The sequence below is a fragment of the Rhipicephalus microplus genome, chromosome 4 (assembly GCF_043290135.1).
Source record: "Rhipicephalus microplus isolate Deutch F79 chromosome 4, USDA_Rmic, whole genome shotgun sequence".
Taxonomy (NCBI): Eukaryota; Metazoa; Arthropoda; class Arachnida; order Ixodida; family Ixodidae; genus Rhipicephalus; species Rhipicephalus microplus.
The window spans coordinates 103,166,505-103,185,173 of record NC_134703.1 but is presented as its reverse complement, the minus strand read 5'-3'; the positions used below and the strand labels follow the sequence as shown (position 1 = coordinate 103,185,173).

At 45.6% G+C, this 18,669-nt stretch overlaps 1 protein-coding gene across 3 annotated transcripts in view; it reads right to left on the bottom strand.

Moving 5' to 3' along the window:
* The window catches only part of bbx (bobby sox), a 277,569-nt gene that overhangs the window by 15,505 nt on the left and 243,395 nt on the right, over positions 1-18,669 (bottom strand). For all 3 annotated transcript variants that reach the window (XR_012894945.1, XM_075893402.1, XM_075893403.1), the window contains 5 exons: positions 18,060-18,240; positions 12,400-12,773; positions 9,430-10,520; positions 5,805-6,116; positions 2,741-2,853 (listed from right to left, as the gene is read on the bottom strand). Coding sequence is in view for 2 of the 3 variants with exons in the window: in XM_075893402.1 (XP_075749517.1) it covers positions 2,741-2,853; positions 5,805-6,116; positions 9,430-10,520; positions 12,400-12,773; positions 18,060-18,240 (2,071 nt within the window). In the remaining variant the exon portion in view is untranslated. The remainder of the gene's footprint in view (positions 1-2,740; positions 2,854-5,804; positions 6,117-9,429; positions 10,521-12,399; positions 12,774-18,059; positions 18,241-18,669) is intronic.

Below are 18,669 nucleotides of genomic sequence, written 5' to 3'. Positions count from 1 at the left end.
GAAAAGTGCTCGACCTGCGCACTGTCACTGCTGCTTTGAGGTGCCGATGAAAATGCTTGACGCATTTATTTGGAGGTTGCAGTGATAAAAATGACTTCTTAGTTTTCGGAGCATGCTTTGGGGCAGGAAAAGTACTGTTTCAGAGCAGTGATAAATGTTTTTGGAGAGGAAAAAATGTTACTTTGGAGCAGCTATTTGATGTTTTAGGAGCAGATACAAACTTTGTCATACACCAGTTGGAGTTCAAAGCATTGTCAAATCAACTCGTAAATATTCATATTTATCATAAAACAAATTTCACAGACAACGATCTACCGTATTTACACGATTGTAAGACGACTCGAATGTAAGACGACCCCCCCAAAATCGCATCTAAAAAAAAAAAAAAAAGAACGCGCGCATTTTACACAAGGGAAATTTATTCACGTGGTTGCGGAGGATTATTCATCGTCGCTGGAGTCGTCCTCGCTGGTGCTGCTGCCGTCATTGCTGCTGCAGTCCCACAGCACGTCGTCGTCAAGTGTGAGTCCACACTTCGCGAACGACCGCACCACGGCATCGCGTGGGACGGCCGCCCATGCGGAGAGGACCGATTCCGAACTTCCGTCCTGCTGCACAGTTGTTGGTTTCCTCCGCATGAAGAATAGCAGCCCGCTTAAACGCTGCCGTAAACGAGCGCCGAGTGTTCTTCGAGCCTACGGCACTCATGTCAGACAGAAGTGACTCGAGAGAGCCGGTCGTGGACACAAGCGACAGGAGCACGCGGCGACGCGCCCGCTTAGAAAATTGTATCACAAAGAGGAGCTCTTCCGTCAACTACCAATACCCCCCTACGGCGGCTCTTCCATCGATTACCGGTGCTCCCTCAAGAGCCGTGCGCTCGTCATAAAGGCACTCGTAATGCGCGCAGTAGATGCTAAAAAAAGAAAAGCTTTTGTATAAGCACGCGGAAAACTATGCGCTTTGGGTTGAGCGGGAAACTATTCGAGATGACAATACATGGGTTTCGATTCTAAGACGACCCCCCAACATTGGATTGTCAAATTTGAAAAAAAGGGTCGTCTTACAATCGTGTAAATACGGTATGTACATTTCAAGACGCAAACAATTAAAAAGATGGCCAGTTGTCAAAAATGTACTGTGGAAAGAGCTATATAAATAAAATACTAGTACTTGTGGCAGAAATAAAATCGAATTGGTAAAGCTGAGCAACACATTTTAGAAGTTAACACAGTCACACATAACTGTTGCCAATTAAGGAGTAGATAGATAATCGGTATGAGATAAAAGCAATCCTGCTCATTTTCCCATTTCCCCACCCTAGCCTGCAAGTATTGCTGGAAAAAGAAATGCCAAATGAGCTACATGCTTAATATGCCAGTTCTGCTCGCACAAATGAGATCAGAGCCGACGATTCTGTCCACAAGTAGCCCACTGGGATGACAGTACACAGACTCTTTTCAGTTTCTAGAGGGCTTGTGAGCTGGTTAAAGAGCAAGTTTGTCATTGTCATTCTTTCACGTGCCAAATTGTAGCAGGTTTGGAGCAATTACCAGCAAAAAATGCTGTTTGGAGCAATTGGAGCAGCATTTTTATCACTGAGGTGATAAACAGCTGTTTGCAGAGAGGCCGCTTCGAGGAGCTTCAGAAGTTTTCTAAAGAGCGAGGACTCAAACTGATGGCCTCCGTCAGCGAGTATTGTTGTCGAGCAGCCAAGCTGTGCAACTTAATTAAAGATGAATGCCTCTGCGACTATGGCTGTTGTAATATCAGCAAGTGTCGTGGCTTCAGGCCATCGGGTAATGCGATCAACATATGTCAATACACTCGAACCTTGATATAATGAATCCAGATATAACAAAATATTAATTATAACAATGTAAATGAAAAATAGTCTTGCAATAGATATGGTGTTAAAAATGAACCTTTAATTTTTGGACATTACAAACTTATTTTCGTGCAGGATGCAATTTTGTTATAATGAGGGTTGAGTGTAAGTACCAGTGAAGGCCTTGGCAAGGGGAAAGCGGCCCGACAATGTCAACGTGCGCAATAGAAAATCATTCATCAGGCTGCAGAAAATGGCGCAGTGGCAATACAGGGTAAAGGTGAATTTCAGCATGCTAGCAAGATGCACACGCGTATACCCTATCTAGAATGTCTGCATTCATGAGAGGCCACAGAAATTTATGTTTTTCCTACTCTTGTGAGCATATTCATAAAGGGATTAGCCACGAGGTGAAGAAAAGGTGCACTTCCTCAAAACCTGCAGTTGCTGTGGTGCCCCTTGTCTCTAACCATTTGTGTGCCACAAGTTTCCTACTAGGCTCATGCCGCCATGTGCCAAGATGCATGCTTTACAATGTGAAAAGTGGTTCACGCTATCTTGCTGGGCCAAACCAGCAAAAATGATGCTCATTAAATCATTAAATGAGCATCACACAGAGATGTGGCCCGACGCACCTGGTCTGTCACTGACTACATACAAACATGCACTACGCTCACAGTGACATATGTCACATGCACTGCCAAACAGAGTCCTGAAGGCACATTATCTTACAGGATTGTTGGGGGTAAGTCGGACGGACACATTGGACAGCGGCTGCCATCCTGCCTTCGTGCATTCTTGACCTTTCTTTATACGAGCATTCCAAAGAAGTCAGAACCTCTATTTGGACAGTCTTTGAACTTGCTGAGCAGGTGGAAGATCTTCTACGGCATTTCACAGCACTTCACTTACCTTGTCTGCCACTAGAAGAGCCAGAATCTCGCCGTACTTCCTTTTTTCGTCGGCTCAGAACCTCAATGTCACACTTTGGAAGGGCAGCAAGATGTTCATCCAGGTCAAAGTCCCTGCAAAAGAATAAAACAATTGCCTAACTTGAAACATCACACTGCTCAATACATAGCAGCAAAAGACACGTGAAGCACAGTATATTCTTAGTAATGAATAAAAATAAGCTATGTGCTTGGCACCGCGCCGGCGTGCAAAACAGCTAGCCGCTTCCACTGGTGCTCTTAGCTGTCACTGTGCGACGAGCTTGGCCGGGCAGTCTGCTGCCAATGTGCAAATGCCAACCCACAGTTCCGCCAGCAAACGAATGTGATTCGTTGCTTGAAATGAAGCATTGCACGTTTGTCGCTTTCGCATGTCCTGTTGAGCGGCGTCTTTGCTTGCCAAGTTTGCTTATGCCTCGTACATGGGCCACCATGAGCGTAGTTAAGCCTAGCCACGACTTCCGAGCAGTAAGCTAGGCCTAATGCCTCCTATATTAGTTGCAGTGTGTGTGGCCACGATGCCCCGATGTTTCAAAGTATGTAATGTTCGATAGCAAGTATGAAGAGTCATCTCGCAAAGGCCTTCGTCCCAATGTCAGAAATGCTGACAAGCAGAAGCTCCAACCGTAAGTACCACTAGTGAATGCTATATAAAGTCTGTCTGAGATGCGTGTCTGCAATATTCACGACGAGCGCAGCGCACTATTGTAATATGATGATTTAGGTTTCACTTGCAGCTTTCAAACTAAACCGTAATTGTATTCTAAGTGATCATCAACTTGTGAAGCCAGAACGAGTACGAATGCATTATGAAGTCGTGTAATTGTCAACAGCTGTGACCTTCCGACGCGCATGCAGCAGATGACGCTCACCCAAAGCGACCATTGGACTGGAGCAATATGACGGATGCAGCCAATAGAAGGCATTGAAACAATCTTGAAATATTTGTTTTTTGTAGGCTTGTTTTTTAATGGAAAACCTGGCTGAAAAGCAAAACTTGAAGAAATACTTTTTCCAATGCACACAAAATGGTGGTGCCCGATTGCGCTGTGCCAAGCTATATATTTTTGTATACAATCTAGGCTTATTGTAATGGACTCGTGTACAACACACTTTCAAATACAACGAACCATTATTTAGCCCAAGTTCGGTCTGTGTATTAAATTAATGGAGTGAAGTTCACTTTCAGCGGAATTTTCAAACAAAACTGGGCACACAAAACATACTTTTGCCACGTTGACGCGGGCTCAGAGCAGACTCGATTATGCTGCTCTCTGCGAGCTAAAGCCATGATAATTTCAAATTGCAGCACACAACATTGTCTGCCAAGGCAAGCCTGAAGCCAAGCACATTGGTGATGTGAATGGTTCAAGTGTTGCAGCTGACTAAAACGCAGCCAAAGTGACTGCGTCATTGCTCAAAGATGCTCACCAATGACTTATGACAAATTTCCTTTCAAGCTAAATGTAATGAAATTTTGTGTGTTTTCATAAGACGTCCATCCCTCATTGCTGTAACATTGTTAAGCATCGTGACCAAAGTTTCGAAAGTAAGATGCTCTACTGCCAACATTGGGCCGTCCAGCGAGCCGTAGAGCAACAGCTCCTAGTGGCCAATAGGCAGCCCTATTAAAGCAGGTATGACTTTCCGTCTGCACAAATGAGAAACAATTTATTCTAGGTCAATCAACACAGTGGCTGAAAAAGTATGCTAGAAAGCTTTACAATCGGGTGAGCTGTGCAGGGGGCCACATAGCATGCCCGTACCTCCTATAACGGCACTTGCGCCTTAACTGAAATCTGCGGTGCAATTTTGTTGACAAATGTTGCTGGTGTTCACAGTCTTTTGTAGCCATGCTGTCGATTGATTACCTTGAGCCTGCATCAGCAGAACTAGCCTGCCCCGTACTGCTGAGCTAAATTGAAACGATACTGCAGACGTTGGATAATACGGACTCATTGTGCCAGATCACAGTCCATTGCACCGCGAGTAGACTGTATAATTCATAATGTCCTCAGGAATCCTCTGGAAGTTTCTTCCTGCAATTTCGCTTTATCGTAACAAGAAACAGTGACAGACAGTTTTTTCTTCACTCAAGGTGAAGAAAGACCTCCTCTCTCAGTTCAGGAAACCACAACCTAATCTGCAGCTCATGCACAGTCCACCAGATGGCTGATCTTCCAAGCACTGTGCTGTCAGCACAGCCCAGCAGGTTCCGCCTCTATCAAACAGGAAGTAACTGCTATGCCACTATATCGCGCCAAAACTGCCTCTAAAATGCTTTTTTTTCTCCCCTTTTTTTCCACAAATGTGCAAATACTTCCCATTCTCTTACATGCACACTGTGATACCAATCAAGATGACTGTTACACTCCTGCACGAGTGCAGCCAGTCTCTTGACGGGCTGACACGCCGATGACTAGTTTCTGCATACAACAGCTACACTTGAAGAGGCTTAGCACGAGATGGCGGCCACAAATGGCAGAATGGCACACTTGTGTGGTTCATTAATAGCATGCAGTACGGTCACAAGAGTGCCAACAATGGTGCTAAGCACATAGTTGAAGGTGCGTCGTACATACTGGCATGCTCGTCATCCACTGCCATTGCGCCTCTCTGCACTTCTGATGCCTATGCACATAGGCATCACTGGTTTCAACACTTAGCAAAGATGTGGCTTGATTAGTCAATTTGAGGAAGATGACTGCATAATACATCAAACGTTAAAGAAGTTTCAAATAACATGGTTTTCACTATGAGCACGAATGCTAGAAATGTAATTGTATTCAATAAATATTTAAAACTTCAGAATATTTGCACACTTTTAGTTCAAAGCGATGTCAGAAATTCTGCCTATTTCAACATAAGTTTCACTTCGAATAGTGCAATACATGGGACATTTCAATGTTTAATTTCAAGACACATGTTCATATATTGTCTACGCAGTGCAAGCAAACTCACTTTGAGAACTTTAAGGAACGGTTTTTTGAAACCAAGTACAGAGGTAAAGCAGCAGATTCAAATACCCTGTCTTGAACTTCCTGGGCGTAACAGACGAATGGTCGCTGGGCGAGGATATGGGTGGGGGGCTCGAGGGGTCGTCCACTGCCTCGTCAGTGCCAGACGCCCCCGATTCACTGCGTTGCCGCACAGACCGAGATAAGCTCGTTCGGTAGTCAGGGTCTATGCCTCCCAGTTCTGTGGCGTCAGAAGAGTGGCGGTCATCCCTGCCTTCGTCCTCTGGCCGGCCAACCTTTTTCTTGTTTTTGCGTCTCGTGAATGACTCCATGCTGCATTTGGGCAGTGCCGCTATCTGGGCGTCCAGGTTGAAACTGCCGCTGCACAAGCAAAGATTACCGAGTCACACTCCTGAGTCGTCATTACTAAAGCAGATGTACAGTATAACCTTGTTCATACGTTCCTGCCTAATACGATTTCTCAGCTCCTACACTCGAAATTGTGAGAACTAGAAATGCCCCCTTAGAGCTATGTTCTGGTACGTCCGGCTTAATACTTTCCTAAAAAATACTATTTGGCAGCAACGTACGGCATTCAGCAAACTGCGGTCGTATGAAACGTTGCGCGGGCAAAAATTCTCATTCAGGTGTGTAAGAAAACTGCTCTCGTGTGCTTGTGAAGGACCAAGCGGCAGACTGCCGCCAAGCGGCGATGGCGGTTTCTTTGCTCACACACACACACAGACCCATCTTAGCTGTCAAAGCCTTCAAACGTCTAAAAAAAAAGATGCTTGTTATTTTTTGCGTCAGCTGGCACTTCTTTGGCAAAAACTTTAAAGATGCTGTATTTACTCGCATAAACATTGCACTTTTTCTCGTGGAAAACCAATTAAAAGCTAGGGAGTAGGAAAACTTAACTAATATAACCAACATTTTGTTATATTCTGGTTCGATATACAGTGGAATCTCATTAAACAGAACCTGAAGAGACAGAGAAAATGTGTTCCATTTCATAGGAATTCCGTTTACTGAGAGGTGAAGTGGGTTGCAGCATTTAAGTATGAAAGCAATCGTATCAGAGGAAGATGTTCCATTCAGGCAGCAGTTCCGTTTAACAGATTTCCGTTTACTGAGAGTCTACTGCATTGAGGTTTGAGTGTACTATGATAACAACAATAAGTGCATCTTATTCAAACGTCACTCTGCATTTATATCAGCTCTCGGCCACTTCTAGCAGAAATCTGCAAAATGAATGGGGCAGATTGCTGGCAGATTCGAAAAGAGCGAGGGCAGGCGTCTGAATAAAAAGAGGGTGTCTGAAAAAGTAGCAACTTTGTGCTTCCCTTGTGAACAGCACCTGTTGCATATTACATCAAAATTTGGTTGAGCTGTCCTTAGCAGTGTTGGCTGTTCATATAATATGCTTGCTTACAACAAGCCTGAGGGATGGTTAAGGATCCTGTTAAAGAAAGATGCTCAGAGCTATCTAAGTGCGGAGTACACCTACATGACATAAGTACAGTGGAACTTCGATTATACGATCCCCGGTCCTGCAACGACCCGCGTTTTACAACGAATTGGCTTGGACCCAGCAAAACTTCCATAGAACTACTGTATTGAAAACCTCAATTCTACGACGCAATTTTACGCCGGCCCCGCCTCGTACGACGCTTAACTGGACTGTCCGAGAAAAAAAAAAAAACCTACGATGACGCACGCAGGCTGCCACGCAAGCACACTGCGGCCGGATGAAAAAAAGTCGGGAAACCGAGGAACCCAGTTCGTTCCTCCGCACGTTCTAGCACACTATCCGCGTTGCCACCGCTGCCACCACAGGGCCTCTTCAATTTTTCGACACGCTGTCGGCCATAGCTAGCCAGAGCCAACGTTGTCCAGAGCCAGCCGGAGCGCATTCGCTTTGCTTAGTCACATTGCACTGCGCACTTCCGTTGGGGTCTTTTTTTTGTTTTGTTTCCTGCCTTCTTTTGGGTGGTTTTGTAGTGACAGCTGTGAGCAGGTAACATGGCAGATAATTTCGAGCTCGCTTTCTAGTATGCGATAACTTTCACTAGATTTCGTGTCGTTGTACCGGACGTGTTGTACGGCGATTGTTGAGCCTGTCTACGTTTGGGACAGTCGCGGGAACCGGAACTTGCTGCTGTCTAGCTACCAGAGGGCTAGACAGCAGCTAGTTCCGGTTCTGCTACCAGAGTTCGGCAACCTGGAGCTGCCTGGATCCTTTGCGGACTATGTTGGTGCCGATGACGACGTTGCAGTGTGCAGTGCAGTGTCGCTGGATGACATTATCGAAACTGTGCGTCCTGACACTGCGGGAACTTTCGACGAGGAAGAGATGGATGACACATAGAGGCTAGTGCGTCCGTTCCGACGTACGTGGATGTGTTGTGCTACGTCAACAATATTCGGCGGTTTGCTTGCGCACGCGACGAGATCGGCGACGTGCTGCCAGATGTCGCAGCTCTCGAAAGAAAGCTGATGCATCGTGGCCGGGCAAACTCGCAGAAAAAATTCACAGATTTTTTTAAAAGGTGAGAATAAAGATTTGTTCACACCTCCGATAAAATGCGTGGTTGTAATTTTTTTAAAGTAATTTAATCTACCTACATCGGAGCAGCGTAGATTTGTGCCGCGGACTTTCTCACGCATTATGTGACAACTGTTGTGGGGCAACAACGACCATCAGTGCCTATATTCTTGGTTTTTCGATTATACGACGCCCGGATTATACGACGATTTTGCGTGGTCCCCTGAAAGTCGTATAATCGAAGTTCCACTGTACCTAGATCATGGTGAGTTCCCTCTTACACCCTGTGTACCTTACTTTGTGTACTTCTGTTCAAGACCAGAAATCTGATCCAAACAGATCATACAGTAAGAAATACACAGCCGAATTTCCCAGCTCAGAAGTATACTAAAATGTACAATAATGAAGAAGCTGCCCAGGCTGATTTTTTTTCCCGCCCTTTCAATTTTTTACTAAGATATAGGATATCCCTGTTTGTTCTCTGATCCTCTCCACTATGTTTCTGTCTTTTAGGGTTAATAATTTTTGTTCCATCATGCACTGTGTTTTGTTTGTTATCGCGAAAATGACCGAATCTTGTTCGCGCATTTTTCTTTGTCTTTTTTAATATTTATTTCATTATTCATTTCTTTATCAATTTTTACTTTTCTCCAGGTTTCCACGCCATATTTTCTGGCAAAATGCAAAAGTAGTATACTTTCCAAATAAGAAACTGGGTAATTTAACAATCGTGAATCGAGAATGCTCATGACACGTGCACACCCATCGTATTTCTTCGGTGGATTTCTCTAACGTTAATATTTAGCCTGGATAGACATGCTGTTCTACTAGTACAAGGGTCTGCTGGTCTGCCACGAATAACCATTAATGTAACATGCTGGACCACCTAGCATGTTACAAGCATGAGAGACAAAGAACGAATGGTCAGTTAGAACATTCAAATGGGATACCACAAGATGGCAAGCGCACATGGTAGATGCAGGAATGAAACTAAGAAACTGAGGCATAACATAGAATCGGCTCGTGCAGTATAGGCTGGGTAGAAGACAATTAGGTGAGGCTTTTGTCCTGCAGTGGACAAAGAACAGGCTGATGAAGGATAAAGAAGCTATAAACATGTCAATAAATTGACAAAATAAACTGTCTCACCTGTTTTTGCGAGGCGTTTTGGCCCCGTCCTCCCTGCGTCCTGCACCACCCATCCTGCTGGGCTCATCATCCCCTTCTTCATCCGACTTGCGAACAAGCCCCTTTCGCTCTTTGGAGCCTGGCAGCACGCCTTCCGACACGAGAGCCTGGTAACGCTGACCCTTGCACGACCGCTGACTCTTCCGTGCTCTCTCCGGGCTGCTGCCCCCATCCTCATCTCCAGCCGAAGACGCATTGACCCGCGCACGCTTGCTTGGCGAACTCCCAGCAAGCCCTTTACGCCTCATGCCACTTTTGTGGCTTCCGGCAGCAACCTTTTTCTGTACGTCATACACTTCTTCGTCCGCACCACTGCGGTACAATCCCGCGTTTGGCGTGGGCACTGTGCCCGGGATGGCAGCAGCCACGACAGCCGGCACGGCAGGGCTGTCGTCGGGATGGCGCGCGGAGCCGTGTGCCGAGAAGACGGTGCCGTCCAGCGGCTCCACATTACTAGGTCCGCAGAGAAACTTATCGATGATGTGGTTGATGATGTCCTGCTGGCAGGTCTTGATTGTCGTCATGGGGCGCTCTTTGCACAGGTTCAGCGGCTGCTCCTCGTCGCCCCGGTTGAGCGACTGCGCAAGGCTCAGCGCCGACGACACGTTAAAAAACCTGTCACGGTCCCGCTCCCGAGCAGCGGCCGCGGATGCGGCAGAGGCTGAGGCACTTCCACCTCCGCTATCTGAGCTCGTCACGCTGCTCGAGATAGTCGGCGGTGTGCTAGTGGACGAAGTCGACAGTGCCGTAAATGGCGGTGGCGGTGTCACAGATGTGCTGCTGGCAGTGGTAGGCTGGCTGAATGCTTGGTCAATGAAGCGATTGGCAGCGCCGATGTTGAACATGGGGATGGGCCCATAGCCGGCTGGGGGCATATTGCCACCGCCACATGGGCCGCTGCTTCCGTTGCTGCTAGTGCTCGTCGACGTTGTCGTGGTGGTTGCCGGGCCAGGAGACTGGTTGCTGCTGCCGTTATCTTGTGATTTGGCATTCAGGTCCCCAGTTTTTTGGCGACCTGCAGTAGTTGGTGGCTTCTTTCCACCCTGGCATCCCTGAAAATAAGTGTACAAACACATGAGCAAGAGATGTTACTTACCGGCCCATTCGGCGTTACGAACAATGTTGGCCACATACAACTCTCCCTAAAGAGTCGAAAACACGATAACCATTAGTGATAACAAGGTACTCAGGCACAGATGAAGATTAAGCCCCCAGTGACAGGGGTGGAACAGGATACATGTGCTTGGAAGTAGGTGAAAGTGCTTTTTGTAGTAGGCTTAGAGCATGCAGAAAGATTTTTAGGGGCAGGCTCCCCTGAAATGCCTTTTCAAGCCAGTTTGGATCAGTCAGAGAGAACGTTCAGGATGTAGCCCTGTTTCACAGCACTTGTGAAGCACCATTTAATCTGTCCAATGCTGCATTTTCCCAACAAAAAGCTAAATTGTGCGATATTCTTTATATTGTGATAGAAGTTATAATGCTGCTGAATTATAAAGACCTGTAAATAGCACACTATTGATAGGTCTTCCCGACCCAACCTCTGAACCTGCCACTGCTGTGGGTAGGTTGCACTTTTCTGTGCTTTCTTGTTAACGCATCTTGTGGGCCTGTGCGTCGTTCTGTGAATGACTGCAGACAGCACAACCTTTATCAAAGAAAGGGATGCACGTGCTTTACAGGGCAACTAGCGGACATACACAAAGCACTCAACACAATTTACCATGCTTTATGAGTGGTTTGGGGATAGAGCACAGAGAGCAGCGTAACCAGAAAAGGAAAAACGTTTCTAATTCTCCTCACTGAGCCTCAAGAACACAAAAACTAAGAGGCTGGCCCTAGTTTAAATGGTAAGGGGGCCAATTTTCCTTCCACAGTCAGCTTGGGTTTGTCGCGGGGATAGGCCGAAAGCCGGCCCGGAACACACAGTGAGACGTAGCACAGTGTTTTGTCCTAATCGGCTAGCTATGAAGCTCACTTGTCCCTGCTTTACACACGAATATTTCTCGAGCATTACGAATGGCCGAATTCTAGAAGCTCTCTGGTAAAGTAAAACTCACAGTTTTAATAACACTTGGTATCGAGCAGAGCGCGCTTCGTCAGGAAAAAAATTGACAGCCAAATGTGCTGAGAAAAGTGATCGGTTCGCATCGTCATGGATAACAACATGCAAGCGACAACCACGCGTGGAATTCTACGAAGTGTGTGCCTTCCGTCGATAAACCGTGGATACCATACCGCGCACGACACAATTTTAGCTGGACACTCTACTCAGAACAGTGAATAAACAGAACATTTGGTATATGGAGAGCAACCGGCATTACGCCATGCAGAAAATTTGAGTTTGATAGGTCAGATGTAGAGATTTATACAGTTACAGCCTTTCCCATTCCTGTCTATTAGCTGCTTGAATAAATATGATCTAGTTAAAACGGACGGATAAAACATCAGTGTGCTGTAAATGAAAAAGAGTGGAAGCTCATGTTGGTGTGCACTTGAGTACTTGTATATCGATCGACACAGCCGCGTTACATAAAATGTGGCGCTTGTCCGCCGCCATACACACAACCTTCGATTGTAGATTTCATACAGTAAGCACTTTTAGAGCCTCACTAACTCACGAAATCGTCGTCACACTAAATTTCGAACAGCAGTAGTGTTTAAAACTCTTTTCACATGCGCAGCAGCTGGAGTGGTGGATCGTCAAGCCGATGCAGTGCTACCGGTGACAGACGCAGCCGTGTACGCGAGTGCCTACCATGTTGTTTTGCTCCTTTGCCACTGGGGCTGCACATGTGCAGTTTGGTGTCACAAAAAGTGGATTTCCATTCGTCTTACAACCTGTGTCCAGTAAACCTACTTAGTAGCTAGCTGACTGTGCGTCTTCCGAATGCCACAACCCCTTTAGTGCTTGGACCAGTGTCACGCACCCACCTCGGCAAGTTCGAGCAGGGCTGAACAGGCATTGTTTGTCTGCTGATCCGTGGAGGCTGCCCGGTGCGGTGGTGTGCAGGGCATTGGCGATGGAGTAGGCGACGGCGATGGCGAGGACTCCTTGATCCGGCCTATGTTGCCCCCGCCGTACGTGCCGTTTTCAAGGTTCTCCAAATAACGCTTCTTGGGAGGCTTGCAGCTGACTGGCTGCGGGTTGCTAGGGGGAGTCGGGTTGGGAGCACCAGACTGCTCGGCCACGTTGCCACCAGATTCGGTCATTGGCTTTGTTGTCGGTGGCTCGTCCAAAGAGTTTGAGCCCTGCTGGTGCAGCACTGGGCTATTGTTGTTCTGCCTAGAGATGCTCAGAGGGTCCTCTGTAACATTGCGGTAGTTAGGAAGTCAGACATATTTCTTTCATTTTTTTCATTAAGACAATCTTTGCATGCTTAAAATTTCTAATGTACTGATTGCAGCATGGCATTACTTGAACGTAATGAAAGAAACTACTATTTGCCGACATAGGAAAATGCAAGCTTCATCCACCATGTTATTCGTTTATTGTCTGTAGCTATCTTCACACGGCCACTTCTGTTCGAGCTCTAAACTGTGCCAGGTTAACATTGCTTGGCTGAGAGTGTGTATAAGCTCTGCTTCGATTATTGTTGTGCAAAGTGCTGAGACTTTTGTCCAGACCGACTCCATCGATGTGAAAATAAATTTATCATCACATCACTAATGACACCATGGTGAAGTCTTCACTCGGTGTCGTAGATGAGACACGAAAATTATGAGGGGAAGCAAATTTAATGTTCATTTTTTTCAACTAATGATTAACATTTTACCAGCAAAACTATTCAAAAGGGGGTTCACGAAAGCGCATTTAAACAGACAAAGGTTATTTCCCATTGACTTAAGTCATTTGCATGTGACTATGCTTTGCCACTCAGTCTCTAAACTGTACGCTCTTTCACTTTTTTGAAACTCTGTAGCACAATGGCTCATAGCAGTACCACAAAGAACAAAAACGTTTTCGTCCACTGGTGCATAAGAGTCTAGTATGTGTTCAGGCAGCAACCAGAAAGGAGAAAAAGGATAGTTTTCCAAGCTTGGCATCTCACCATGCTTTTTGTCGAAAACAAAAAAAAGTCTGGAGAAAGCATCTCAATGAAGTCTGAAGAAATCATCTCAAAGACACAAGCATCTGGTACGCAAGTACAAAAGAAACAACTGACCCATTACAAAGCTCAACACACTTATCTAGAGTGTTGGAGTGACACATCTTGGATGTATAAATGGCGTCTACTGAGAATGTGTGGCTTGAAGTAGCACAAGTTCATGCATGCGTTGCTACCACTAATGCATGATTAGGAGTATGCTATCTTAAACCAGGCATAGTTGGCAAATCAACGATGTGTGATTAGATGTGAGCATAGCTTGGCAAACTCACTTATGTGTCGACTCTCTCGGATCCACTAAGACTCTGATCAAATCGTGAGCCTGAGTATGAATGAGTCTAGGGGAGTAATATTTTTTTTTTTCAGATCTTGAGCCCGAGCCCGTTAGGCTGAGAAAAATTTTAGTGAGTCTGAGTCTAAGTGAGTCCAGTTCATGAAAAGTTTGGCGAGTGTTAGTGCGAGGGAACTGTAAACACAAGATGTGGTCCTTGAGTGTGTCTGAGTGAGATGCCTTCTACTTTGAACGTATGGTCCTATCTACCGTATTTGCTCGCATAATCCTTGAACTCAAATAACCCTCGCAACCTCCACATTGCTCAGCACAAATACAGTTTTTTTTTTTTTTTCTGCGAGTAATTATCGCGCCCTTAAAAATAGCACCAGAATCGTGAACTGCTCTTTCCAACCACTGATGATGATAGTGCACAGGAGCCTGGCGCCATCTCTCTAGCATTGTGCATACTATCAACGCACAAGCCCCAATCCAAGCCAAGCCAAAGTGGCAAGTGCATGTTGCAGTGTGTGTCTATGTTGTGTCCGTACTGTGGTTACGCTATTGGGCGATACGGAAGTTACCCGGCTGCTTTCAAGTAGCAAGTGATAGACCGTGCCCTAAACAATGGCAACAGGGCCGCCAGTAGGCACCTCAAAGTTGAAGAGTTATGTGTTAGCTACTGGCGATGGTAGCACAAACAGCTGAAAGCTACCAAAACGCGTTGGGCCTTTCATGTGCCTAAAAGTGGGATGAATGGCCAAACTTCATTTAGTCAGAAGGCAAGTGTAAAGATGGCCATCAGCCCAGGGTTGATGTCATAAGCTAACCTTTCACGGGCTCCTGTTGAGTGACCAATGCTAACGCTACACCCACAAGCTTTGCATGTTATATTTCTTAACTATTTACTTGCGGAGCTCCACAGATCACAAGCAAGCACGTTCCGCATGCTCCAGACGGGGTCTTACCCCTCTAGGGGCTTTCTGAGCATGCTTCATCCGGATATTGATCCACTTTGCCCAGATTGTGGTGAATTTTGCTCTTTGAGCCACATGCTCTGGCAGTGCCCTGCGTTACAGGATTTTAAAACAGAAGAAGACTGGACGACGGCAATCACAGACCCCAGACAAGACGTCCAGCTTCAGGCTGTCCAGAGGGCCCGTGAACGAGCGGAGAGGCATGGCCTCTCTGTTCCGACATGGGACTAACCAACGGCTGGGTGGGGACCTACATAGTTGGCCCGCTGCCTTGCCTCTCAGGACCAAATAAAGTTGTTTGTCCTGTCCTGTTTACTTGCGGCTTTTGTGTATCAAATAGCCCAGGGTTGATGTCATAAGCTAACCTTTCACGGGCTCCTGTTGAGTGACCAATGCCAACGCTACACCCACAAGCTTTGCATGTTATATTTCTTAACTATTTACTTGCGGCTTTTGTGTATCAAATATCTCTTGCTTTTTGTTGAACTAGCGGTTTTCTTGTTAGGGTAAACTTTATTACTACATCTCCTACTTGTAGTTAGTTGTTGGCATGAGAATCCCGATTTGCGGCCACTTCATTTTATTTTTCCGCTCAGTACGTTCTTGTGAAAAATTTTCCCCGCATAATTCTCACACTCTTTCCCCTATCTTTTCACAGGTTTTCCGAAAAAAAAAAAAGTGCGAGGATTATGCGAGAAAGTACGGTACTCATTTGTCAGCATTACTACCAGTTTCACATTGCCTTACATTTGTACTCACATCTATTCACACATGTCTTAATGCACAAGTGTTCGTGTGCCACCTCAATGTTTATTTATCAGAGGTGCGAATTAAGGGGGAAGTGTGCCGTGACCTCTTCGCAAACTCTCCCACAGAACGTTCTTGAGAGAAATATCTTATGTGAATCGCATACTTCATAAAAGAACCACCAGGCCTGTGCAGAATGCGCACCACAGTCACAGTGAAAGCTGGAAGAGCGGTCTTTCAAAGTCTTTCCTAAACACTCTGGGTAACTACAGCATGCACACTTGCTGTGTACCCACTACGCCATAAGTAATCGCAATTTTTCTGTAGAGGGCCAGCATTCACTATGCTATCCTTTTTCATTCTACGGAGAAGCATGGAATCCACTGCAAATTCGCAAGGAATTTCGTGCAAATTTTTTTATGCAGTGGCTGGACAACGAAGAACTATGACTGAAGTGGTTACACGCCACGGTTCATCAAGAACAAGCAAAAGTTATGGGTTCGAGTATTGGTCAACCCATTTGTTACGCGATTCGCATTGCGTGATGCCTGGTTGTTTCTTTGCTGTTCTAAAACGCTTTTTTACTCACACTACCGCGATTCTTTTTCCGACATCACGCCTATCTAAGGCAAGTTTGTAACAAAGTTACAAACAGCGGCGTGGCTCAGCGGTAGAATACTAGCCTGGCATGCAGGGAACCCGGGTTCGAATCTCGCTGTGTCTTTTTACCAAGTTTTTTTTCTAATTTCATGTGATAGTAGTTACAGACACCGGTGGTGGCGGCGGAAGACATCTAAGAGACCACACTCAACCCTTGTTGTGATCTCACAACAGCTTTTGCTGTAAAAAAAAATCCTTACGGGTGGCAACCGTAGCCATAATGGAAGGTACAAGATCAAAAGACATAATAGAGACCACTTATGTAGGGTACTGGCGTTAAAGAGCATTCATACTATGATTGGAAAAGCTCATTTTATAAAAGTGGACTCACGAGTCGACTCACTCAGGCTTCCTCAGATTCAAGTGAAGCCAGGAGCCTGAATCTGCGCGAGTTTGGCTTTGAGCTTGAGTCTCAGCGAGTCCTTTGGAGGAAAGTCTCAATGTGTATAAACTCAACTGAGCTCTCGGACCAGAATATACCTACTGAGTGAGTCTGAGCGACTTCCATTATTTTTGCCGACCTATGGATGTGAGCAATCCAAAACAAGCCAAATTTGATAGATGTCATCAGCCCAGTTCATAATGTACCGCTTGAGCCTCCTGAACAAGTGTGTTGAGCTCTGTACAAGCAATTTATGCCCGCGTTCGTGATATGCAAAATATGAAAAATGATAATAATATTACATGTGGTTTGACACCCCAAAATAATAATATTATTATGAAGGATACTGTAGTGGAGGACTGTGGAAATGTTGAGCATCTGGTGCTCTTCAAAAAGCACTGACATGGCACAATACACGGTCCTCAAGCCTTTTGCCTGCATCAAAATGTGACCGCCAAGGAAAGGTTTGAACCTGCTGCCTTTAGGTGAGCCGTCAAGCACCGTAACCCTTGCAATAACGCGGCAAACTAAACAATAAAAGTAATTTTCCTAACTGCTTCCTAGTGCCTTAGTGATATTTTTTCTTCACTTTAAACGTTTTTCCACGGAAAAAAAAAATTTTGCTCACCCCTATAACCTAAATTGTGTCAGCGTTGTACTGTATTACAGGAACAGTGCACTTCAGAATATGTAGCAGTGTTTTTTTTTTTTATTGTATAATTTTGTAAAGGACAGGGCCAGCAACCAGAACATCTGTGGTATTAGTCTCAGCAAGCAACTTGAGCATTTTTAAAAGCTGCAACAATTACCATTCAGTGGCAAACATCACCCATTGCCACTAGCATTGCAGAGTGTGTGTGCACAGGGGACAAAGCGACACCGGGTCATGTTGAAGTGAATGGAGTTGGTCACAATGAGGATTGTGTCCAATTAGAAAAATAATGTAAACAAGCTCAACAAATGGGATACACGGCTTCAGCATACGGTGTGAATGAGAACAGTAATGAATTACATGGAGTAACCATAACCATCCCAGGGCAATTATGATACCTCGCCTGTCTTCATTTACATAAAACGTATCTCACTTCCACAAAGTGAAATTTGCCAGAACAGGAACTTGTGTTTCTGCGTGGTTTTCCGTCGTTTTGTGTGATTATCTGCGATAAAGTGTGTTTGCCAGCGATGTGGTTGTGATTATAGGCAAGGTTTCGTGTTTCAGTGGGATTCTTCATGTTATTTGGTGACCTTGTGGGCTTTACTGTGACCGTTGGTGTTTTCAGATGAGTTTCCTCATTTTACTGTGACTCTTGGCGATTTCGGTGAGTTTCTGCATTGCACTGTGACATACTGCGTGACAGTGGACAGAAAAGCAGACTAGGCAAGCTTGACGTAGAACAGCTTCAGTGTTTAAATGAAGAACAGCCCGAGAGGTGAGGCGTGTCACGCACTCGTGAGGGTGGGCACCCGTGGCATATCCGACCGGGGGCAGTTTGTCTGCTCGGGGCTCCAGCGCAGCGTGTCTCCTTTGGTGGTGGCCCCCTTAGTGCGCGTCACTGGAGACCGCGTGGGCAAGGTGGGCATCTTGCACCATTTGAAGTCCGGATTGGCCTTCATAAAAGCCTCCTTGTACTGCAAACGGCAAAACAACTCACTGAGTGCGAAACAAGTGAACTCTAAAAGAAGCACGAGTGAATTTCATTTACGGTCACTGAGAACATGCGACAGAGAGAAAATTCGCTCAAAGCTGAAGTGTTCATAAAACAGCAACATGGGCCTGACAGTAGTCGATTTGTTTAGCATTAATTAGGGCCAACTGCTGCCCTACGTGGTTAAAAATAAACAAAAGAAAAGAAAGCAACATATCATACAATCAACGTTTGATTTTCAAAATGCCCCAAATTCTAGACATGCCCGATTTCTCTCGAACTCATCTGCGGCACCGTCAAAGTTACCCAGTAAAGTCAATGTATTAAAAGTCTGATATTTCGGTTGTTTATAGCCTCTCCTATCCGATTTTTCGGACTTTTTACCATTAACCGCAGACTTGAAGTACTCGGA